The 26,709-nt window shown below is 42.9% G+C and overlaps 1 protein-coding gene across 1 annotated transcript in view; it reads right to left on the reverse strand.

Annotated features, from left to right (window-relative positions):
• Positions 1 to 26,709, reverse strand: part of tp53bp2a (tumor protein p53 binding protein, 2a) — a 69,031-nt gene that overhangs the window by 28,256 nt on the left and 14,066 nt on the right. Inside the window, exons 2-4 of the mRNA XM_057342734.1 lie at positions 25,637 to 25,784; positions 11,308 to 11,421; positions 169 to 236 (exon numbers count right to left, since the gene is read on the reverse strand). Coding sequence (XP_057198717.1) covers positions 169 to 236; positions 11,308 to 11,421; positions 25,637 to 25,784 — 330 coding nt within the window. The remainder of the gene's footprint in view (positions 1 to 168; positions 237 to 11,307; positions 11,422 to 25,636; positions 25,785 to 26,709) is intronic.

The raw sequence follows: 26,709 nt of genomic DNA on the forward strand, positions 1-26,709 counted from the left end.
ACTTTCAGCCCTTTTAACACATTAAAAACAATTCGGTAGAATTCCACAGATTTTTCCAAAAATTTATTACAGAATTAACAAAAAAAGTCAGCAGAGTACTTCTGGCTCAATTAATGTGTCACACAACACTTGAATTATGTTCCATAGTTTAAATGTAGCCAGACTCACCCCATTCTCTGTATGCCTGTCTGCGGGTTTCTTCACAACGTTCCTTTTCTGATTCCAGCTTCTGGAATCTGAAAAACAAACCTTTGCTCAGCAACAGTAACATTGCAGAAAAATAAACTTCAGAACTGGCCTAAAAGCTGCAAACCTTATGGGGACAATTCTGGGGCTGTAAGCCACTGTTTTATAACACAGAACTTTGCTTGTGCTTTGTTCTGTGTCCAAGTCCAAAACATCACTACATAAAGTTCCTTAGTTCTTCTAATGTCTTTAGGAAAGTGGTACACGATGCACAAAACTTTAAAAACGCAATAAAAAGTGCTTTTTATTAGCCAGGAGTACTCCTGGATGGGGTACTCTTGGAGTGCTAAATGTGATAAAGTGCTTTTATATGCAGTGTTAACACTGATGGCATTCAGTTCTACCCAGTACACAGTAGTGACAAATTTATGAACTTCTTTGCAAACAAAATCGACAAAATCAGAGAGAAAACTACAACCGTATGCTTCACCTGATCAAGTACTGTCTATAGTCCACTTAAAGAGCATCTGGAATCATTCAGTACAGTAAGCAAGGAAGAATTGTGGAAACAACAGGTATGCGGGATCCAATACCGACTAGCTAATTAAAAGAAATACTTCCTGAAATCATAGATCCTATTCTTAATATTATGAATCTGTCTCTATTATTAGGATATGTTCCTAAAACTTTCACGCTGGCTGTTATTAGGCTGTATTTGCATGCCTGGCCAGTGGATGGCGATGTTGCGCTGTAAAGAAACGGCACTCACTAAATCCTTGGTGTTTCGAGTCAGACGTGATCACCCAAACGTGTTTTTTCGTCAATTTTAACAATCATAGGTAGTTTAGATGGTTAGAGTAAGGTTAGGGTTAGGGTTAGGGTGTGGGTTAGGGTAAAGGTTTCGTAAGACTTGAAACACCAAAGATTTAGTCAAAACTAACAAGCCACGCCCACGGATCTGACTCGAAACACCAAGAATTAAGTGAGTGCCGTAAAGAAACACTACGTGCCTGCTCACATACGCATAGACTGTTTTAAGCTAAAAGCTCTTTTAATACACTTTGTTGGTGTGTATGTAGTTTGTGTATATAAATACTATGTCTCTGCAGGTCGTAGTGGTGCAGTAAATCTACTTTTTGCTGGAGAAAGGAGAGTAAGTATGTCACACAAAACAAACACAGCATGGAGGTCGCCATTATTGTTTCGGGAATATTGCCTACAGACTGATATGCATGCATATGACCTCATCGTTTTTGGAGAACTGCACCTGAGAGTTTACACAGAGACCATAACGCTGTCTTTTTCAAAAAATTGCACTTTAAAGGCGGGGTAACCGATTTTTGAAATTACGCTTTAGACAACTGAGTCGGGCCAAGTACCAAATACAACCTTGTAGCCAATCAGCAGTAAGATGCACAGGATGGACATTAGCCGAGCCGAGCACTGACGAAAGCAAAAGATGGGGTAGAGGTGTGTTTGTTTTGGTGATTTGAACATCAACAACGGCTAATAGACATCGGACACCCCACCTTTAAGTCCCCCAAAATGCCGTTGTCATGTAAATGAAATGAACAGCCAAAACGAATAAAATCTTTTCTGTTTTTAGCTGAAAACATATGTTTTTAACATATGTTTGTTAAAAATAAACAGATATCAATTATTAAAGAGGTCATATGGCACGAAAACGTGTTTTTCTGTGTCTTTGCCCGTGCATGTATTAGACACATAAAATTGCAAAAATGAAAGTGTAAATGACCTCTTGCTCCACCTTAGTGCCGCCTTTGACACTACTGACCGCAGTGTCCTTTTAAATAGGCTACAAAATTATGTTGGCATTAGTGGCACTGCTCTGGCATGAGACATGGGAGTTAGTTTTCACTGTGATGCTGATGACACTCTATATCTCCTCAAGCCCCCACGAAACACACCAATATGATGCAATGTATAATTGATATAAAAAACTGGATGGCTAGCAACTTCCTACTATTAAATTCTGACAAAACAGAAGTTCTACTCATCGGACTGAAAACTATCGCTTGTAACAACCTAGAATACTTCCTAACTTTCAATGAATGTTCCTTAAAGCCTTCATTGTCAGCTAAGAACTTAGGCTTTATATTTGATAGTAATCTGTCTTCTGAAAGCCACTTCTCCAGCATCTGTAAAACTGCTTTTATTACCTTAAAAATATATCCAAACTATGCCACATGCTGTCAATGGCATATGCAGAAAAGCTGATTCATGCTTTCATGACATCAAGATTAGACTATTGCAATGCCTTACTGGGTTGTTGCCCTGCTGGCCTGATACAAAAACTTCAACTGGTCCAAAATGCAGCAGCCAGAGTTCTTACAAGAACAAAAAAGTATGATCACATCAGCCCAGTTCTGTCCACACTGCAATGGTTGCCAATTAAACATTGCATAAACTTAATTACATATAAGGCCCTGAATGGTTTAGCTCCTCAGTACCTGACTGATCTCATGTCGCATTACAGTCCTTCATGTTCCCTACGGTCTCAGAATTCTGGCCAGTTGGTATTACCTAGAATTTCAAAATCAAGTGCAGGAGGCAGATCATTTTCCCACCTAGCCTACCAGCTTACACAAGTTTAGCCTGTCAAGATGCAGCAGTGTTGTGTTAAAAAGCCAGCGGAGAACTGGCTCCCAAGGTTTTTTCTTCCATTTATATACATCATTGGAGTTTTGGTTCCTTGCCGCAAAAGTAATGACCGGAAGGAATTTTCTGAATGGCTCAGACAAAAAAAATAAACTTTTAAATGATTATCACAAAACAAAATAACAGTCATTGATAGGGATGTAACGGTATTGTAAATATCGAAGTATCGCGATAGCATTTTTTCCGATACTATCGTGGTCGCATGACGATAGATCTTCCAGGCAAAGTGTAGTTTTTTCAGCCGAATGGAGCGAGTTGAGGGAAGCGGGAACTACAATTCCCATCAACCCATGTGTGCCCATCATCCTCTGCGCTCTGCTGCCGCCCGCTACAGATGATCAAGTTGAGCGAAAATGGCGGATGCCGCTAGTGGCATAGAAACAGATTTACAAATTGTTGAAGCTAGGGCTGGGCGGAATGACGGAATATTCCGTTACCGCGGAATAAAATGTCAACCGTAAGAGATTTTTCTATTCCATGTATTCCGCGGAATGTAAATAAGTAGGCGTGGTTAACTCGGCGCTCTGCAAATTAGGCGCTATTCTGAAAAAAACGAATGAATTAATCCACCCGTAACAAATGAACGTATCAAACATTCTTTTGACCTTCTTTCAGTCTGTAGTTTAGTGATCCGCTCCAGTCTGGCGCGTTCTCTCTTACCCGCAGTGCTCGTGCAGGGATCTGCGCCAGCATTTAAAAAAGCTCATTCTCAACACGTATTTCAGAAGTCAGGTTGTTTTGAAAAGCTGTTAATAGTTTTATAAAGTTTAACTTCAGGCGAGCCAAGGTGAAACTTGCGTTGAAATGCGCGATGATGCTCACGAGCGCGTGAGCGCTTTGATGTGACGCGCTTCTACCTCCAGTTTTGGGAGACGCGTGAGGAGTCACCAGAGACTCGCAGTGCAAAAACAAGCCCGAGAATAAACAAACCTAAAGACAGAGAGTCGCAACACACTAAAAGTGCTCATCTAATAGAGAGTGAAGAGCGATAAAGACCTACAGTACAGACCCCATGAACACCAGTTTAGTCATATACTGTACTCTCATTGTTTGTGCATATTCATACTTTATTGTTATATATGTTCTCTATCTTCCTACTGTATACATATGATATAGCCAGAAGATAAATATGAATAAATAATACATCTGATTATCAGAACTTAATTTGATATCGTTAGTACATTTTCATAACTTACCTACATTTTAACTATGGTGAGCATTTAAATGAACTGTAATATATAAATTTAGTTAAATCAATCTAAGAAAAATGAGGTATAAAATATAAAATTATAATGGGAGATTGTTTCATGAAATATATCGTTACCGTGAAATAAAATTACTCATTCCTTGAAATAGATTTTTGGCCATTCCGCCCACCTCTAGTTGAAGCTAAAGCGAATTATAAATCGCATGTGTGGAAGCATTTCGGTTTTCCCGTAACAAGAAACGAGAAAAGGTGACGGACAGACAAAAAACAATATGCAGACACTGCCAGACTGCGGTGAAGTACAATTCGGGGAATACGACTAATTTGAAGAGCCATTTGTTACATCACCCCGAAAAGTTTCATGATGATACGAGGAGAAAAAAAATAGCAGTGAGTGAAGCAGTGAATGAGGTGAGTGTGTGAGTGAAGCAGTGAATGAGTCGAGTACCTGACTGGTTGTGAGTTGTTAAAAGTTGACAAACAACTCAAACTTTTTTCATTTTAATTTTTTCACGTTTCATGTTCTCAATTTTTATGTTATTAATTTTTATGCTATTATATTACTGTTCTTTGCACTTTAAAATTACCTAATCTAAAAATAATAAATGTGATCTTTGTTCAGTCATAGTTTAATAAACACTTATACCACATTTTTCCAAGTCTTCATTTGTTTTGTTTTTTTTCCTGCACAAAATTCAATAAATATCGTATCGTAGTCTTCATATAGAGGTACTATCATATCGTGAAATGTTGATACCGTTACATCCCTAGTCATTGACCATACTAGTAACATCACAGTATTAAGAATCAGGCACATGTAAACTGTTGAACTGAGCTATTCTTGTAAATTCAGTTATTATTCTGTGCTGTGGAATGTAAATATTTTATGTGAAATAACTTGTTCAAGCAGTACTAAATTAAAGCTACAATCCATAACATATGTTTGTTAAAAATAAACAGATATCAATTATTAAAGGGGTCATATGGCACGAAAACGTGTTTTTCTGTGTCTTTGCCCGTGCATGTATTAGACACGTAAAATTGCAAAAATGAAAGTGTCGGAAAAAAAGATGCATTCTATCTAAAAGCGAATGCTCACCCAGACCTGCCTGAAACGCCTCGTGTAACAAATCTACAAAACCCCCACAAATCTACCTCAGTCCGTGGTATGATTTGACTAAGACCGCCCAAATGTATACGCAAGTAAGGTGGGAGTACCTGTCAGTACAATTGCTTTGGAACCTGATGTTCCAAATATGGTAAGAAGCGTTACATTTCCGTCACACGCTTGCAGTATTCCACCAATCACTACATACCAGTTAACTGGCCAATCATAGCACACCTCGCTTTTCAGAGCGATGAGTTTTGTAAAAAATCTGCACGTTTCAGAGAGGCAGGGCAAAGAGGATATACAATCATGCACGGTATGTTGAAAATACAATGTTTTTGAACCTTAAATCGTGTATACACATTGCATTACATCTAAAACAAACGATAATATTAGTTTTAGCCCTGTCATATGACCCCTTTAAGCAAATACATAGACAGATCAGTTTTAAAAATTATTGCCTTATCTTACTCTGACTTACAATAACAGTGGAATTATAATAATAATTTATATTTTGCGTGACCGGGTCGCCCGTGTCGCCAGATGTCGCTAAGCCACCATTGAAATGAACGAGATCGCACCATTGCTAGTCGCTGCTCTAGAATTAAAATGGTCATGTAGATGGCTGGGTTTAATCTGGAATGTTTTAATAAGTGATCATCTGGGAAACGTCATTTAAACATCTCAAATGTAATCAAAGACCTCGAGCTGCAAAGAGCCTGCTGCCAAAAAGGGAAAGCGACAGCTCTGTGCTAAAGCAAGAGTTAATATCAGCAGGGATTTGGCTCCAATATCTAAAAGGATTGAAGTAATGTGTCACTAACGTGATTTCATTTAGTCAGAACAAAAGCTGCATTTTTTCTTCTATCATTTATGTTTGTGCAAAGAGTGACATAATTTTTGGCCATTACTGTACTTTCTACGCTGAGTTATATTAAATAATATCCTGGCTCTTCCTAGTCTCGGCGTTTCCCATACAATGCATTTACTTGGGCGGTCCGCCCAGGTATATTAATGGCCGCCCAAGTATATTTGTCTTCACATTTTGTAATTTTTTATCCATCCGGGATAATGACAGTATCTGTGATCGATTAATGAATAAACTGCGTCTTCTACTGAAATGTATGAAGATGGCGCCTGTGTCGGCATACCGTCGGTTGCTCCCGTCTCCTAGTTTGGTTGTTTGTTTGGTTCTCAAACTGTGGCACCCTTGTGGTCTATGATAGCCAGACTCTTTTAGATATTAGATCAACCTTTTCAAACTTTTACAATTCGGATGTGGAGTGTGTTTTTAACAAACCGTATGGGAGTGCTACAAATTACATTCCGGAGTGCATTCGCCGCTGGCCTCTAAGCAACCTTCGGAGAAAACGCAGAAGGAAACGCGGGTCTCGGGGTTGTCATGCGATCAAGCTGAAAGCCCATCTGCATGCGGGCTGTATCCCAAGCCCTTTTTTTGAGACATCCTATGGTGACTCCATGGTCTGGCGTCACCTGGATCAGGCTCATCAATGGCTTCGACCTGTTCCTCCCCTGTTCCCGCCCTCCGTCCCCTGGGTTGGTCTTTCTCGGACTGGCCGTCTTCTCCGAAGAGCTGGAGGGTCTCATGGTGTGCTGTGGCCGCTGTGCAGAGTGTCATTTTCCTCCGGAGTCGTCCCTCCACCCAATATGGTTTTAATCAACGCTCGTTCAGTGGTGAACAAGACTTTCCTGCTGAATGACTTTTTCTCTTCGCACAATTTGGATTTTATGTTTATCACTGAATCATGGATTAAGGATGGCGATTTTACTCCTTTTTCTGAACTGGTCCCGGTTGACTGTACATTTTTTAACCCCCCTCGTCCATTTTGGCGAGGGGGGTTAAAAAATGTACAGTCAACCGGGACCATATGGGACTGTATGGGCTTGTGACCGTGATGAAAAACTCTCATCGTGCGCAATGTCGCACAGTCGCACCGTCCCTGTGGATATTTACACCAGCTTTGAAGCCCAACTTCTCCATCTCGACTGGAATGGTCCTGTCGGCTTAGGGGTGATCTACAGTCCTCCACGTTCAGTTAAGGACTTTCTACAACAATTTACAGACTTTATTGGTAACATTGCCATTAAATTTGATCGTTTTTTTATTGGTGGGCGATTTTAACATTCATGATCATTGTCAGTCAAACCCTCTGTCAAGGGAATTTCTTAATATAATTGATGCTTTTAAACTGATACAGTGGGTTAAAGATCCCACTCATATCCATGGTCATACTCTGGACCTTGTTCTTTCTTACGGGATTGATATTTCTGACATTACAGTTTCTGATTATATGCTCTCTGATCACAAGCCTATTTTATTTTCCATGTCTCTTCCTAGTCTTCCTCATGTCTCTACTAAAGCGTCATCTATGTCCAGGGTTTATTCTCTTCAGTTCAGTGAATGTTTTAGTCAGTGTTTTACTAAGTCCTGTTCTCAGCTACTCCTGGACTCTCCGTTAACGGACCTGGATGCGGACGAACATCTGAGTCTGTTAAATAGCGCCTGGCTTGATGTATTGAATGAGACTATTCCTCTAAAGCCTCTTAAGCACAAACTTAAATCTGAACTGTGGCATACTGCTGAGACTCGGCTGTTAAGGCAAGCTTGTAGAAAGGCTTTGTAGTAAGTGGAAGAAGGACAATCTACACATCTCACTACAGTTGTTCGAAGACAGTTTATTGTCTTATCAGAGAGCTGCCAAGTCGGCTAAGGCAACCTATTTTTCAAATTTAATATTACATAATCAGTCTAGACCTAAAGTCTTGTTTTCTGTTATCAATTCTGTTGTTAATCCCCCGGTCAATACTATGTCTGTTGCCTCTGTTGCTCTTTGTGAAAGCTTCTCGAGGTTTTTTAAGGATAAAGTAGTTAAACTAGGAATGGTAACTCATATTCCCCCTATTGAGCTGCCCCCCCCCCGCAATTGTCTGCATCTTGGGATGTTTTTGCACCTGTCTCCTTTCAGTCACTCAGTGACACTATTGCCAAGCTGAAACCTTCCTTTTCTTCATATGATGTTATCCACCCTAGGTTTTTAAAGCATATTGTTGATTTGGTTGGACCGGCTCTAGCGTCCTTTTTAAATAAGTGTCTTTCAACTGGGGTGGTTCCTGCTTATCTGAAAGTGGCTACTGTCACACCTCTCCTCAAGAAGCCTTCACTCGATAAGTCAGTTTTAAAAAAATATCACCCTATCTCTATTTTACCTTTTATTTCCAAGGTTTTGGAACATATTGTGTTTCTCCAACTCCAATCTTTCATTGCTGTAAATAATCTGTTTGAGCACTTTAATCTGGTTTTAAGGCTGCCCACAGTACTGAATCTGCCCTTCTGAGAGTGTTAAACGATATTTTTTTAGCCACTGATACGGGTGACTCTGTGGTCCTCGTTCTCTTAGATTTATCAGCTGCTTTCGACACCATTAACCATTCTGTATTAATTAATAGACTGAAATCTTGGGTGGGTCTCTCTGGCACAGTTCTAAAGTGGTTCCATTCATTTTTATCGGACAGGAAATATGTGGTTCGGCTAGGAGAATTTTTATCTTCCACTGCTTCTCTCCCTTGTGGCCTTCCACAAGGCTCTATCTTGGCCCCCTCTTTATTTTCATTAGATATGCTACCTTTGTGATCTATTTTTACAAAATATGGGGTGTCGTTTCACTTTTATGCCGATGATACTCAAATCTATTTACCTTTTAGGAAAATGATCCACTGGCCATGACTGGTTGCCTGTTCAATTTAGAATAGATTTTAAAATTGTACTGTTTGTTTTTAGTTGTACTGTTTGTTTTTAAAATTGTACTGTTTGTACTTGATGCACCCGGCTACCTATCTGAATTGCTACACCAGTATATCCCCTCAAGAAGATTTGGTGACCAGAACCTTCTCTTAATTCCACATTCCAGACTTAAGCGTAGAGGTGACCGTGCCTTCTCGGTAATAGGTCCTCGTCTCTGGAAAGACTTGCCAGTGGAAATCCGAATGGCCCCTAGTGTGACCATTTTTAAGTCTCTTTTAAAAACCCATCTGTTTTCATTGACCTATTAGATTTATTTTCCTGCCTAATATATTTTCTAGTTTTAGTCTGTTTTGTACTACTCTTATGTTGCTGTGTCTTTTGTGAAGCACTTTGGTCAGTCTTGTGGCTGTTTTAAATGTGCTATATAAATAAAGTAAACTTGAAACTTGAAACTTCTCTCTTTCCTGACTTGTTTGGTGTGAGTGGCGCGTGGTCATGTGCGCGTCCTCCTCTTCCGTGTTTGTATGCACTCTCTTCTTCCGATGAGCTCCATGTGTGCGCGAGCCCTCGGCCTCTCGTCCACGAGTGTAGTTAGCTCAGTGTAGTGTATTTAACTGTCACTTGCATTTAAAATCAAAGAAGCGTTCATCATAGGTGGGTAGAGTAGCCAAAATCTTTACTCAAGTAAAAGTACAAGTAACTAGAGAAATTGTTACTCAAGTAAAAGTAAAAGTCATTATTCTAAAAATTACTTGAGTAAAAGTAAAAAAGTATGCAATGAAAAAACTACTCAAGTAGCTAGTTACTTAGTTACTTTGTATCTGATTATATAGGCCTACTACATAAAATTAATATTAACGCCAATATTTTAATATTACATTTTAATCAATATTTTTAATTATCATAAAAAGATATCTTTGCAATACACTAGAGAGACTAAAGAATAGACAAACACAGAAGAGACAAGCATTTCTATAAATTTCATCTAGTCCTGATGTCAATGTAGTTTACACAACTTATTTAGAATAATAGACCATGTCAAACTAAAGCATTAACTAAACTCAGAGCATTTCCTAAGATGATCTAGAACATCTGCAGTGCTCTCTTAAATGAAATACACATTTTTGAACAAAGCTCATGTGTTCTCGTGTTGTGTCACGTGTGTGTTGTGAAACGCTCTTACTTGTAAACAAACAGTAAACAGTGGACCAAACGCCCATCAACAAGTTTTCTTCCTTATGTTCTTCAAATGTATATTTCTGCAAGCCCACGTCTCTGTGTCTGACAGGTAACGCGCATGTTGCTGTGTCTGACGAACAGGTCGCGCGGGTGCGTGCATATGGCGGGCATTTATCATTGCTGGCAAACAATATGACACACTTGCAGTTTTGATTGTATAGATATAGATTAATATTCACTTCATCCAGCGCTCTTTGTGTTCTGCATGTTCTTAAGTTTCGCGCTACGAGGAGTGAGTAATCCTGCTTCAGATGATTCAGATCGTGCTGCGAACTGAACAAATCATTTGAACTGATTCATTAGCCTATTCAAATGGTTTTGCCCATTGTTCAATTAATGCTTTCAAAAGAATCGACTCAAAAGCATCGATCACTCGGGAATGCCCGTAAAAAGAGACGACAACCTTGAAATAAACAACGCGTTTTAAAAAACATATTTTAAAATGAAGGAACGAAAGAACGTCACGCAATGTAAGCTATGTAATGAAGTAAAAGTACAGATTTTCTATTAGAAATTTACTCAAGTAAGAGTAAAAGTACACACTTTTAATTTTACTTAAAAAGTACATGTTTTCCAAAATGTTACTCAAGTAAATGTAACGAAGTAATGTAGCGCGTTACTACCAACCTCTGGCGTTCATAATACAGTAAACACATTGTGGAGAAAGGGCAAACAGCTTATAACCACTCTGTAATGGAGATGTGCTGTATTGTGATTTTGTCCGATGATTTTGTCCAATGCGCTTATTAATCAGGATTTTAACAGCAGTTAAAGTGACTGCTGGTGGCATTCAGTTGTAAAATACAGTATAATGTGACAAGATCAGAGAGTAGAAGAAAAATAGATATCAAGTGCTAACACTAACCCGACGCAAGCACGACGTGATAACGTCACAAATATGTTAATTAGTTTGTGACGTCACCAGTGCCACAAGTCTGTCAAAATCCTGTGGGAAACACTGTAGTCTTGTAATGCCATTTCATGGGGTCCAAATTTTGAAGCTCCAAAAAGCACATCCATCCCTAAAGAAGTCATTCCTAAATATAAGTTACCGTAAAATCACTTTTGGAAAGGTAGCATTCTTCCCAGTGGACTGAATTATTGTTGTGCAATTTGTCAGCTCACCTGACTGTGAACTGGGTGTTCTATCGTTGCGTAGAAAGAAACACACATCAGACCTCGCCTGTCCCCACTGCAGCAACAGATCCAACATCTTCTCAGTCTCACTTATCGTTCGCTCTGCACACACAAGAACACAATACACACAAGAACACAATATATTTATGCATTTCTAAAGGAGCATGATATTGTTGCTTTGGAAACAGTGGTTTGTAACACAAAGCAGGATTGTTACCAATAATAATAACATTTTACAATAAGGTCGTATTTGTTATCAAAGCGCTTGCTAACATGAACTAAGAATGAACAATATAGACTTTCAGCATTTATTAATCTTTGACAATGTTAGCTAATGCCAATACAGCTGTTCATGTTAGTTCAATGGACATTAACCGAATTTGGGTGCTTTTCAAATGGAAGGCTGCATATCTCCGCTGCAACATCATCAAGTGTCAAGGGACATCTGGATTTGAAGGAACCTTGGAAGACGGACTTCGTTTCATGTCCTTTATTTGGCCTCTTTTCATGTCCTCCAATAACCCACCTTCATTTGCACACATTCCAAAAACATTGCGAAACAAGTGAGCACTGAGCTTGCTCAATTTTGTTACAAAATGTAAAACAAAAAACGTTTTCTGAGATGAAGGCCTTTACCTTTTATTTTTTGAAAATTAATAACGTTATAATGCACTAGGAGATCACAAATGTTTGATATACTGTATGATTCTCTTTTACTGTATTGCATTGGGCTGGACGATATGGCTAAACTGATATTGAAATATATTTCTTCATTTTGGTCGATACGATATAATTCCGATAACGATATGAACAAAAGTAAATAAAGCAAAATGTAAGATATAAGTTGAGAGAGCCCTCTGATATGAACAATAAAATGCTGATCAAAATCATTCTAGATGCCAGCAGTGTGCAAAGCTATACATTTGATTAGAATAAAATATTTTTGTATAGGCCTGTGCCCTTAACTTGTGTATCAAATATTAGAATCATGTTACCAATGAAATAAAAAATAACCTCTCTAAATGTGCTTCAAAGCATAATTCCATAACTTCAAAATGTGCTTTAAAGCATGGGCGTATCTTCAAAGCTCTACTGGGGCACAGACCTCCCATTACTTGACACTTTTTTCTTGAAAGCTTACTTTTGACATATTCATCTAAATTAATAAATCTCAATTATTAACGTCCACTGAATTTTATATATGACTGTATTTCCAGTTTTTTTTTTTTGGTCAAAACTTTGTACAAGATTTGCCATGCTCTCCTGCAAGTTGACATTAAGAACCATTTAAATTAGTTCCAGTATCTTTCATACAATAGCATATGCTTCAGTTTCTTAACTATAAAAAAACTGTACGAAATTTGCCATTCTGAGAACTGTTTACTTGTTGGTGTTTATTTTCCGACAAAATGTGTATTTAAAACGAAATGAGATGATCCGTTATAACTTGTGCATCATGGTTGTCATACACACCATGAACACAACGGCATTTAATCCTTGAATTTGAAGTCAAGACTTTCTTCACAAACACCTCATTATGAATGGAAACTCCAAAGTGGCAGTGGCCACCGGACGAGAAGCACAGCGCCGCGCGCCAAGTCTACAACACGCGTCGAACGTGTATGGAAAGCCGTTTGGGTCATATTTCGCCATCAACCAGACGCCTGGTGTTCAGAAGACGCCTGGTTTTACGGCGTTTAAGACTTACAGACGCCACAAAGTATGGCGTTTTGTAGCACATGCACTGTAAATTACGACGTTTTCGCTGTAGAAACTGCGTTAATAACAGCGTTTTAAGTGCAATGCGAAACGCCGTTCATTTCGCCGTTTGGACTTCCATAGTACGCCATAAACGATGGCGCTTCCGTGTATCAAAGACGCCATCAAAAGCGACGTTTTCTATAATATTTAAATCAGCACCGCCTTTTCTACACAGTCCAGCCCCTGCAATGAACAGAACACGTTATTATTATATAGATTTTTTTAGATGACAAAAACGGCATTTTAAAGGAAAATATAGGCCTGTTTTAGTCGTTTTTATTTTAACTTATTTATTGGTAAATACAGAACAACAAGCAGCAACGGTGCAATTAGAACGAAACATTTTTCCCTTCATGATAAAAGGATAGCCTATAGCCTACATACAGCCATCTTAAGCTAAATTGTCAAACGAAAATAAAAGCCAATTGATTAGGCTGTTTAATGCACATTTACGGATTCTCAATTACACCGAAACTCGAAATGAAATAAAAACATTGGGTAACACTTTACTTGAAGGGGTGTTCATAAGACTGACATGACACCTTCATAATCATGACATGACACATGTCATGAATATGAATGAGATTTTATGCATGTTTATGACAACTGTCATTAAGTGTCATTCGCTGATTTATGTCATTTTTAATGCAAAGATGACATTGTTTGAGTTGTCTTTGTTATGACAACTTGACATAAAGCAATACATCATAACCTGTCAGTGCTCCATAACACCAGTAACGTTAGCCCCTGCCACGGAGCAGAGCGAGGCTCAGACCTGGGGGAGTAATGTGCAACACTTTCATTGTGAAAATGAAAATGCAATCCCAAAAGTTCAACCTGTGAATGTTAATGCATTTAGGGAAATTAATAAAATGAATGATAATTTTGCTACAGTTTTGCTTGGCTATCTTAAACATATATAATCAATCCGGGACAGGGGCGGACTGGCCATCTGGCATTTTCCCGGTGGGCCGCTATCATTTGGGGCCGGAACGGAGGCATTGGCCACTCAGAAGGATGTATTATAAACACAAATGCAAAAGACACGTATATTTAAAGGGTGTTCAGGTGTTTGTTTGTTCACTGCATTTGGGTGATAAATGTTATATAAACGGTGGATATAAGGCTGGATCTGGAGATCGTTTGAAACTGATATATGGAGCCGTCCCAGCGCTAAAAGATGCCGGACATGTACTGCATGCGGTGAGTGAAACTGATGTCTGTGTTTTGTTGGCGCACGTGCTTTAGTTAAGCCTCTCCCTAATATCATGTCTGTATTTAATTGCTATAGGTTTTACTTTTATGATTGGCTTGTTTGACATGTTATTCTTACCTGACAAATACATTGCAACTGAATTATCTGAATTCATCCAGAGTTGTTGTAAGATTATTTGTATGTGCAAATTGATTAATGAATGAATTAAATCTTAAACCTCTGAACATAATCTCAAGAAACGGTCAACCTGGATGTTTAAATAGTCAATACAATCATTATCAAATCTTTGAGGTTTTTAGCTACTGGAGTCAGATAAAATTAAATCATGTTAAACAATAACAAAGCCCCTGAAAAGACCGAATGCGCTTAAACCTTCACCATGCCGCTGGATTCCTCCATTGGGCCAGTGGGTGGTTTCTCCCAATCACCCCAACCTTTACACCCAGTGTTGGGAGTAACGCATTACAAAAGTAACAATATTACAGTAATATATTCGTTTTTGCTGTAACGCAGGAAAATGATTAAAATGCTATGTCTATTTCCTGTTGCTGGGATCCGATGGTTGACTGCAACGGATTCTACAAAAGGATAGAAATGAAAAAAAAAGTAAGGAGGTTGTGTTTTACCATGTCATTAACTATATGTTGCATTACAGTGGGCTTTACCTCTACCATAATTAACCAGACCTTGATCGTTTGTCTACTTTTGCAATTCTGACAGCCATTGTTACTTCTATTGCACCACAAGCCTTCACTGTGCCTCTTATATTTGTTCACCGAAGCATTTAAATGCATCTGAAAATGCCGACTGATACCGCTACCGGGCGCTTGACAACGCAACGCCTACCCTGCTGAAAAAAACAATAGAAACCATCACAGAAATTTTAATGGTTTCCATTAAAACACTTTTATTTAAAAAATAAATAAAAATTATTCCTTTTTGTATAAAATAATTTAAATAATAAAAATTATTCCTTTTTGTAGTGTGTTTTTGGGTATTTTTTTAGTAGTATGTAATGGTCTTATCAATAGAACCATGTTGATTAAACAACTAATTAAAAAACTAATACTATACTTCTGTGGTTATTTTAATTAGGGATGTGCACGAATGTTTGAATATTCGATCAGCAATAATTATTCGAAAATTACAAATGATTTTCGAATATTCTATTTTTCATTAGAATACAAAACTGCGACACCACAGGGTTAAGTAACTGCTACAGTCTTACTTCATCTGTAATGATTTTATAATATATAGAAAATATAAAAATCATTTGTAAGCCTATGTGTTCCTAAATCTTTGTTCACTCAGATCGCAAGCTAGTTTAAATATTTTAAGTTTACAAACAGGTGTGTATGCTTTAAATACTGGTGAGCCACAGAATTCGTTAACATTACTTACATTAGGTATAAAAATACCAACGTAATATTAAATGATTAACAATAATTCCTTTATTACCATAACTGGTTCGCAGAGGTTGTTCTTTTTAAATTCAAATTAGTTTGTTAAAAATATATTACGTAGCCCTAATTTCAACAACTTGAAACATGAAATTGTATATTTCACTGCAACTAATGTTAATGAATTTGGCCTTAACATAAGACATACCTTTTTCTATACTTACTAACACCAAGACCATTAAGCTGCCTGAGAAGAAAGAGTCGCTGAGAGCATCTTTTAAAGATGTACTCCGAATTATCAGCAAAACTCAACTGGGAATCCAAAATTGATCCAAGATACTTAAAATGTTCCACAATTTCAACTTGTTGTCTCTCAAGTGAAATTGGCTCACATATTACATCTCGTTTTGTACACATAATTAATTTTTTAGTCTTAGCAACATTAATTTCTAACTGGCTAGAGCAACACCAAGTTTCAAGAGCCTTAATGTGAGTCAGGTAGGCCAAGTCGTTTGTATGGTTTGTTTTGTCCAACAAGCCAACCAGGGCCATATCATCTGCATATTTAAATAGTCTGAAATTTTCCTCATTAATTGTAAATTCATTAGTAAAGATAGAAAACAGCACGGGGGATAAAACACAACCTTGTGGGCAACCATTGCTCACAGTGAGCACATCAGACATCACCCCTCTAACACAGACTCTTTGTGAACGACAACAAAGAAAATTCCTGATCCAAAGGACAAAGCCTTGATTAATATTAAGATCCACTAGCCTTTTTAAAAGAAGATGTGTCTTCATTGAATTAAAAGCTGAGCTAAAATCTACGAATAGGATCCTAGCATATCCTTTAGGATTTGTAAGATGTTTAGTGACTGTATTAAGAAGAGTCAGTACAGCATCATCTGTGCCTCTGTTTTGCTTATAAGCAAACTGAAGTGGGTCTAGCTTAGGGGCCACACATGAAGTTAGATAACTAGCTAAAACTCGCTCCATAGTTTTACATAAAATGTGACCCTGGATCACAAAACCAGTCTTAAGTAGCACGGGAACATTTTTAGTAAAAGACAAAAATACATTGTGTGGGTCAAAATTATCGATTTTTCTTTTATGCCAAAAATCATTAGGATATTAAGTAAAGATCATGTTCCATTAAGATATTTTGTAAATTTCCTACCTTAAATATATAAAAACTTTATTTTTGTGAGTGGATGGTCTGCCACAGTGCCCCTGATTAACAATTTCAAAGGCAATTTTCTCAATATTTTGATTTTTTTGCACTCTCAGATTCCAGAGTTTTAAACGGTTGTATCTCAGCCAGATATTGTCCTATTCTAACAACTCATACATCAATAGAGAGTGTATTTATTCAGCTTTCAGATTATGTAAAAATCTCAATTTCGAAAAATTGACCCATAAGACTGGTTTTGTTGTCCAGGGTCACATATGGAGGTTATTGCAATAGGCCGGTAGTCGTTTGGCATACTTGCCCCTGGCTTTTTTCCCACAGGTTGAATTACTGAGTATTTCCATAATTTAGGCACTGCACTTTTGTCAACAAGAAATTGAAATAGCCTTGTAAAGACTTCCTTTAATTGAGGAGCACAGTCTTTAAGAAGACGGGCTTTAAGACCATCCGGGCCAGTAGTCTTATTCGTCTTTAGCTTTCTGAGACTTGCAATGACATCCGACTCCTTAATAACTATAGAATCCTCTGCACTAAGGTTTTTGCATATCTCATCGCATTCTATCTTACCTTCCACTGTGTCAAATCTACAGTAAAAATTATTCAAATCATTAATAAAAGTTTGACAATTTCTGACCAAGCTATTATCTTTTTTATTTGACCTGCCCATTAGTGTATTTAGTCCCGCCCAAGCCTGTCTAACATTACCTGTCAAAAAATTACCCTCAATTCTTGTTTTAAAATCAAATTTTGCTTTAAGAAGTTCCCCTCTCAACTGTCTCTTTTTCACACACAGTAATTCTGTATTTCCAGAGCAGAAAGCAACCTTCCTTTCATTAAGACACATTTTCAGCTGTCTAGATACCCAAGGCTTGTTATTAGGAAACAATTTCACAATTTTAGTTTCAGATACAGAGTCTTCACAAAATTTGATATACGGCGTGATAGTGTCTGTGAGTTCATCGGCATCCTGGCATGACTGAAAATAAATTTCCCAATTAGTCTCTTCAAAACAATCCTTTAATCGCTCTTTACACCTTTCAGACCACACATGTATCTGCTTAGTAACAGGCTTCGCTGTCTTCACAGCAGCCCTATACTTGGGCAGGAGATGAATTACATTGTGGTCGGATTTCCCAAGGGGAGGTCTGCAAACCGCCTTATAAGCATTGGTGATATTTCCATAACAGCGATCAAGAGTTCGGTTTAAGAGGGTAGGACAGTCCACGTACTGTTGAAGTGTAGGCAGGTACTCGGATAAATCACAAGAATTAAAATCCCCAAGAATTGGGGTAATGACGGGCAGGGGAAATCTGTTCCGACATTTCCAGAGTCGATGTCTTACACCTCTTCTTGAACCTCTACTTACGGATGTAACCTCGGTTCCCTGATGGAGGGAACGAGACGTTGTGTCGAACCGACAGAATGGGGTTTGTCTTGAGAACCTATCATCTTCTGAGTATTTAGAAAAGGCCAATGAAAATTGGCGAATGAAATTTGCATGCCGGGCTCCTCCCCGGATGTCCGGGTATAAGAGGGAAGCCGGCGTCCTCATTCATTCACCTGTTGGTCTGAGGAGCCTAAAACATCATCCCCCGACCGCTGGGGTGGGCGGCCAGTTTTGTGGCATGAGGGACACAACGTCTCGTTCCCTCCATCAGGGAACCGAGGTTACATTCGTAACCAAGATGTTCCCTTTCTGTCGGTCTCTCGATGTTGTGTCGAACCGACAGAATGGGGTTCCTATGGAAAACGCCACAGCACTGAGCCGCGACGTTGACTGGCCTGGGCGAGTCAGACGAAGACGCTAACGCGAAATTATGACCCTCCAGTGGAGAGGTAGGGGGACCCAGAGCTTTACACAAAGTTGGGAAGCCCCTATCACCGGCCGTCACGGGCGGAGGCCTAGTTCTCTAAATGGCGAGAAGCCGCCCGGCACCGTACGGGCCACTGGGTAAGCATTATTCCCCCCTGGGGGAAAAAACGCTGCAGAGGCCACTACCTACCGTAGGGAGGACTTAATGGAGACACCACATGGTCTCACCATCAGGGGAGAACTCATGGGAGGAAAGTGCGGACTGCAGGAGTTAACCGCAAGGTGGGAGTCTACCTGGGGAGGTCATGGGTTGCCAAGGTGGGAACCATTCATGAGGATACATCAGACGGAACAGCCCACGGAGGGAGGGTTACCACGTCTGGAGCACTAGGTCCGGTTAGAGCTATGTGGGAGATAACTCAACTGTTCCCCGGCCTAATGGGGCAGGGCTGCTCTGCCCAGCCTGTCCCCTGGAAGGGTGCTTAGTGATGGATGGAATGCCTGTTCTTTACCCGAGGGGAAAGAAGTGAGGCGGGATCGCCACTGCTCCCCCCGGAGGGGGAAGGGCTTCCGCAGGCGTATGCCCTACCGGCTGACGGTCCCACACCTTGCCAGGATGCGGGCTGACACCGGTTCCGCGCGTAGGTATTAGAACCTCACGGAGTTGTTAGGCATAGCCCAACCCGCAGCTCTGCAGATGTCTGCCAGAGAGGCGCCCTGAGCCAGCCACGAGGGGTGTGCCTCACCCCCAACAGGCAGGGGCGAATGAGATCGGTATGCCCTAACGAGGGCATCCACGATCCAGTGCGCCAGCCTCTGTTTGGAGACAGCCCTCCTGCTGACCTCCGAAACAGACAAAGAGCTGCTCAGAGCTTCTGGGCTCTGTGTGCGGTCCAAGTAGAGGCGCCGTGCGCGTACTGGACACAACACGGATAGGTTGGGTCTTCCTCCCCGGTGGGGAGCGCCTGCAGGTTCACCACCTGGTCTCTCGGGAGAGTGGTGGGAACCTTGGGCACGTAGCCGGGGCGGGGTCTCAAGATAACGTGATCTGTGGACACGGAGGGTGCTTGTAGATCCCCTACCCTCTTGGAGGTGAGCGCCATGCGGAAAGCCGTCTTTATCAAGACTGAGAAAGAGCGGCAACCCCGAGAGGCTCGAAGGGGGCGGGGCCTCTTGAGGCCCGCCACCTAGGTCGCAAGAGGGTACGGAGCGCGGATAAGGTGGTCACCCTCTCGCGCCCCTTAGGAACCTAATGACCAGGTCGTGCTGTCCCAGAGGCTACCCAGCACTTGGGTCATGATGAGCGGCCGTAGCGGCTACATACATTCCCAGTGTGGAGGGGGAGAGGTTACTCCCCCGTCTCTCTTGAGGATGGGACAGCTCGTACTCGACCGAGCAACTCCGCGGGTCTTCTCGCCGAGAAGAGCACCAGGACGAGAAGAGGCGCCACCTATGGGCGTATAGCTGCCCAGTGGCCGAAGCCCTAGCCTGAGTGACGTCCCAACCGGACCGGGGGTGGGTCACTCAGGATCTCCTCGTCCCGTCCAGACATGGAGACCAGGTTTTGCCTGGGATGCCGTAACGTGCCCCTTCCCCTGGGGAAGCAGTTCGCCAGGGGGAGCGGCCAGGGGGGAGTTGTTGTCAGAGCCTCAGCTCCGAGAACCAAGTCCTGGTTGTCCCGCGGCCAGCTGTGCGCAAGGGCATCCGTGCCGAGGGTACCTCGGACAGGGAGTACCAAAGCGGACAATGGGTGGAGTCCGGGGAGGCAACAGGACCACCTGTGCCTGGCCGAACTGCCCCCAATTGAGCTGGCTGCGCGGGGAGGGAGTCGCCACTCTCCGCGAGGCGTCGACTGACGAGAGAGCGCATCGGCTGTCTGGTTCAGGACGCCTGGGATGTGTGTGGCTCGCAGGGAGCTGATCACCTGCTGACTCCAGAGGAGGAGGCGTCGGGCGAGTCATGTTAGCTGCTGTGAGTGAAAGAATACGCCACAGCAGCTGTGCTGTCCGACCGGACCAGCACGTGCTTCCCTGCACGAGAGGTAATAGCCTCCTCAATGCAAGTAGCACAACCAACAACTCTAGGCAGTTGAATGCCAACGCAGGCGGGGGCCCGTCCACCGCCCCGACACTGCTTGCCCATTGCACACGGCACCCCAACCTTGCAGAGAGGCATCCCAAAGGGGACCCCTGTCCGCAAGAAGGTCATGGAGACCAGGGGGTTAGGGTGTGTCGGCAGAAAAGCGTGTGACCATACGCCTGCTGCCGGTGTGCCACGCTCTCCAAGGAACTTGACTCTGCAGCCAGTGTTGGAGCGGTCGTATGTGCATCGACCCGAGGGGGACCACCCCCGCCGAGGATGCCATGTATCCCAGGAGCCTCTCGTTACAGGGGGACCGCTGACTGTCTGATCTTCAGGCAGTTCAACACTGATCAGGCGCGCTAGTCAGTCGCGCTTCCTCTGGGAGGCCGCGAGGGTGCGGGCTCCGCTCGTGAGGACAGAGTCGAGTTCCATACCGAGAAAGAGGATGCTCTGCACCAGGGAGAGCTTGCTCTTTTCTCAGTTGACCTGTAGCCCCACCGATCTAGGTGCCGGAGCACCAGGTCTCTGTGTGTACACAACAGATCTCGAGAGTGTGCCAAAACTTGAGCCAGTCGTCGAGATAGTTAGTACCCGCACACCTCCTTCCCTACGGGGAAGGAGGGCGGCTTCCACGACCTTCGTAAAGACTCGTGGAGACAGGGACAGACCGAAGGGGAGGACCCTGTACTGATATGCCCATCCCTCGAACGCGAACCGTCAGAACGGCCGATGTCGAGGGAGGATCGAGACATGAAAGTACGCGTCCTTCAGGTCGATTGCCATGAACCAGTCCTGACGCCTGACGGACGCCAGGATGCGCTTCTGCGTGACCATCCTGAAAGGCAGCTTGTGTAGGTGCCTGTTCAGAACACGCAGATCCAAGATAGGGTGCAACCCTCTGCCTTTCTTGGGGACAATGAAGTACGGGCTGTAGAACCCGCTGAACATCTCGGCCGGTGGGACGGGCTCGATCGCTCCCTTCACCAGAAGGGAGGCGACCTCCGCCCGAAGTACGGGGGCATCCCTGCCTCTGACTGAGGTAAAAAGGACGCCCCGGAACTTGGGTGGACGGGTAGCGAACTGAATCGCGAAGCCGAGACGGATCGTCTTCCTCAGCCAGCCTGACAGTCTGGGAAGCTGAGACCAGGCTCCCAGAAACTGTGACAGGGGTACTAGAGGTTTGATCTGCTTCCTCGCCCCCGCGGAGGGTGGTTCGATGGCTAGCAGTATGGATTCCTTGCCAGGGGAGGACCCCCGGGGAGGAGATCGGCTCTGCTGTTTTTCCTGCCTGGCGATTGTCTGTCTGAGAGTGCTGAAGGCTGGTGTTTATACTCGACATTGCGCTTCGCCATGATGCAACGTCGAGTTTGCCGTTCACCGTCGTGCAGAGGGTGAGAGCGGCTGTGGTAACCCAGAGAGAGAGGAAACTCTCCTTTTTTTAGAGTAAGTGGGCGCTAGCCCCCCGGAGGGGGCCAGCAGATGGAGAGACAGGGCAGGATCCGTCCCTATCCGACTTCCCAGCGATGTGGCTGGGGTCGGGCCCAATGGTAGCCTCGATCCCCCTGAGGTCTTCCCATGACAGCCGCTTCGCCGCGGCTGCTGATGGGGCGATGGTCTCCTCTTCGCTGTCTCCTCCAGGGGGGCCCCCCTAGTGGGGGGCGCCAGAGCTGGAGGGCGTCGAAGAGGACCAGGGCTGCTGGGAAGCAGACAGTGCACGGGACTCGACGGCCGAGGCGGCCGAGTTGCGGCACGGAGGACTGCTTCTTACTGTCGAGAACCCTCCACAGTAACACCAACCAGCCCCCCCTTGCGAGACGGGTACGTCGAGAAAGCGGACCTTCTCAGCGTTACTCATCTGCGCAAGTATCGGCCAGAGGAGTTCCTCATGGACCACAAGTGTGGACATCGTCCGACCCAGGGCCCCCGTGGTCACCTTGGTCGCCCGTAGAGCGAGGTCGGTGATGGCGCGGAGTTCCTGCATAAGCGCTGGGTCGGTCTTACCCTCGTGGAGCTCTCTCAACGCCCTGGCCTGGCAGGAGCCATAGCGTGGAGAGAGGAGGCAGCCTGGTCCGCCGCAATGTAAGCTCTCGACACCAGAGATGCCGAGACCCCACATGCTTTGGACGGGAGTCTAGGTCGAGCCCCCCCAGGTGGCCGCCACCTACGGGCACGAGTGCACCGCGGCGGCAACTCCACCTGGGGACACCGACGCATCCTCCAGCTGTCTCAACCTCGAGGGAAGAGAGGGTGACAGAACTTTGTTTGACGTGAAACGTGCCGGAAGGGGCGTTCCAGGTCTTGCAAAGTTCCTCATGCACTTCCGGTAAACACGGCACTGGGGGCGGGCGCGGCTTGGAGCCGCGCTCAAACCCGAGGCGCCATGTAGCCAGCCGCGAACGCCGGGAGAGGCAGTGCGGGCACTGCAACCCAACACTCACGGCGGCCCGGGAAAGCATGGCCGACATCTCGACATCCGCTTTTTCCTGGGCTCGACCCCCCGAGGGAGGGAGCCCGAAGAATCGTCGGAGTCGGATGGCAGTACGTCACCCCCCGATGCTGCAAGAGACCTCTCATCATCACGCATCGTGTCCGAATACGTGATTGAGGAATAAGACGGCGGACCGTCTTTTTTGGGGAACGGTCAGACGAGCGAAACGAGGTGTGAACGGTCCGTGAGCCGTGGCTGGCGGATTATCGCTCACAGTAATCCTCTTCTCACCCTCGCTGCTTGCCATAGCGGACGGCAGGGCCGTAGTCCTGCCGCCACGGAACGGGGAGCAAACGAGGTGGTGGCTGAGTCCCGTGGGAACACAGCCACCTGTGACGCAACGTCTGAATCGTCACCGCCCGCAGTGCGGGCAGGACGTATCCACAACGTCTGCCCCAGCGTACTGGAAGCAGGCATTGTGTCCGTCCCCCTCCTCGATGAGTGTGTTGCACCCATGAGAACAGCGGGACAAGCCACGCTGGAGAAATTTGCTCTTTTAGAAAAGGAAATTTGCTCGAACACCTCCGGAACTGCCGAGACGCCCAGGGGAGAGTCACTGCAGGAAGGGACCGTCCGCTGTCCACGTCGTAGATTCCAGCAGAAAGAAAGATCATCCAGATCGTAGAGAAGCTCACCAGATGCGTAGGCTCTGAAGAACAAAAGGTGAATGAATGAGCACGCCGGCTTCCCTCTTATACCCGGACATCCGGGGAGGAGCCCGGCATGCAAATTTCATTCGCCAATTTTCATTGGCCTTTTCTAAATACTCAGAAGATGATAGGTTCTCAAGACAAACCCCATTCTGTCGGTTCGACACAACGTCGAGAGACCGACAGAAAGGGAACAGAGCATTATTACAATAGAAAATCAAGTTAACTTGGTTAAATGCTGTAGCTGGGGGGTAAAAAAATGTTTTTCAAGTCCTAGCTCAGTCTCTTGCATGACCAAGGCAGCGAGTGACGCGTTTGTGTTTACATTCTAAAAATTCCGTTATCAGCCCTGCAGTGAAAAATGAAACCATTTACATACCGGCTGAACTGGATCGGCACGGAGTGGAACGATTAAGCAATGAGAACGGTATGGCACGATGGTGGAAAAGCGCTTATAGTTCCTCTAAGGGGCATGTTACGATACTGTGTTTTGGTGTGCCTAGTTATTTGCTGTGTGTTTCTCTCTCTCTCTCTTACTCCAGTAATTCATAGGATATGTTCCGAAAACTTTCAAGCTGGATACTATCAGACATCTTCTAAACAAACAACCCAACCCTAGGGAATTGGTAAATGATATACCGATCTCAAATCTACCTTTTATTTTAAAAAATGTAAAAGGTGGTTTCTTCATAACAAGGGCAATACTAATGGAATGTGTTTATTTAAGTTTGTCAAGACAACTCTGAGTGTTTAGCATGCTAATGTACGTGACAATATTAATGTGTTTGGTCTTGCTGCTGTGGCAGAGCAAGTACCGAGACTTGCTCCTGCCAATACATCCACAACATACTGCTGTGAGCATGTAAGGAACTGCACATATAACATACAGTATGTGACCCTGGATCACAAAACCAGTCTTAAGTAGCACGGGAACATTTTTAGTAAAAGACAAAAATACATTGTGTGGGTCAAAATTATCGATTTTTCTGTTATGCCAAAAATCATTAGGATATTAAGTAAAGATCATGTTCCATTAAGATATTTTGTAAATTTCCTACCTTAAATATATAAAAACTTTATTTTTGTGAGTGGATGGTCTGCCACAGTGCCCCTGATTAACAAATTAAAATACATATCAAAATATGTTGATTTTTTTGCGCTCTCAGATTCCAGAGATTTCAACGGTTGTATCTCGCCCAGATATTGCCCCATTCTAACAACTCATATATCTATAGAAAGTTTATTTATTCATCTTTCAGATTATGTAAAAATCTCAATTTCAAAAAATTGACCCATAAGACTGGTTTTGTTGTCCAGGTCACATACAGTATATGAAAAGATTTAAACTGCTGCATCAGCGGACATGCATACATCTACACACATGCAGATTAACAGACAGATCCAAGACATATGTGCTGCTGCTGCTGCAAACAGCCATGACAACCACCTGTATTACTATTTATTTTCAACATCTCCAGTCCATTAAAACTTCTTGATATTTACCAAGGGGGCTAATATTTTTGTCCCCAACTGTATTTTAGGCTTTTCTCTTTCAGTAAAAACCTGAAGAAGAATACAACTTTTTCATCTTGTCCAATGTAAAAATATATCTGAATCCCCTGCTGCTCAAACTCTTAAAATACAATCAAAAGACAGGTTAAATCTGCCTGAATGTACGTGATATACCATTCTTCAGCTTATTTACAACAAGTTCTCACCTGAGCCTCGCCACAATTCAGTAAGATGACAATTGACCTGGCCCGGTTCCTTGCACAGCTCTATGACATCACGACACACTGTCTCAGGGGTGATGGGCACCTCTGTGAAATGCTGGTCATTGTTACTAAGGTACACGGTTAGGAACATCTGAAAAATACAAAGTTAGAGGTTGAGCGTGCAATGGAAAACAATGAAGCAAAACAAACCATAAATTCTGTGCTAGCAAAAAATATAATGCATTTACAAATACAGAAGAAATGCTCACATATTTAGTGATAAGACTTTAAGAACTGACAGCTTTTTGACATCATACGGATAAATAAATTGTACAGCAAGAAGTTGGACCTTGAAACGGTATACGTCCATTATGATGCGTTAGAGCCCTGCATTTCAGCCCGAGCCCATCAGGGCCCAACTTTTTTATGCCCATAGGGCTGGGCTTCGGGCCAATTTTCACATCATTGCTCGCACTCGGATAGGGCTTCGGGTCTGTTTTAGAAAAATACGTTTTATACGTAAAAAACATTTTATGACCTATCACAGCACCCATAACGCATTTTACACAAGCAGTGACGCGTGATGCGCGCACAGAGGTTTCCAGCCATAGACAATTAGACATTCACCTCACGTGCAATGGACTAAAACCTTCCACTGTGGATGATGTGCTCTTTCTGCACGATGCTCTGTAAGACACTTTTCTTTAGGCTGTATGCAAAATGTCTCGCTTTTCGTTTGGGATTTGCTTTTTTTGTTAGTTGGAAATAAGAATAGTCATGTTCTGTGGTGAAGTTGTGATTTTTTTTATTTTATAAGACTATTTATTTTTTATTTATTTGTTCATTATTCGTTTGCTTTTCCACTGCGATGCGCGGTTTCATGCAGCATAGCAGCCTGCCCTGCTCTCTACATTTGTTAGAAACGCCTTTGTTCTGAGATGGTGATAATAAACTTTTAATCTAACATTGTGCTATAGGCTACTGTTGTGAGTTTTATATCTGTGGATTTTATTGTAGACTAGTCAAGCGTTGATGTGATAGTATATAGTCTAAATTGATCAAACATGATAAACTCA

Source organism: Triplophysa rosa, linkage group LG9 (assembly GCF_024868665.1).
Source record: "Triplophysa rosa linkage group LG9, Trosa_1v2, whole genome shotgun sequence".
NCBI lineage: Eukaryota > Metazoa > Chordata > Actinopteri > Cypriniformes > Nemacheilidae > Triplophysa > Triplophysa rosa.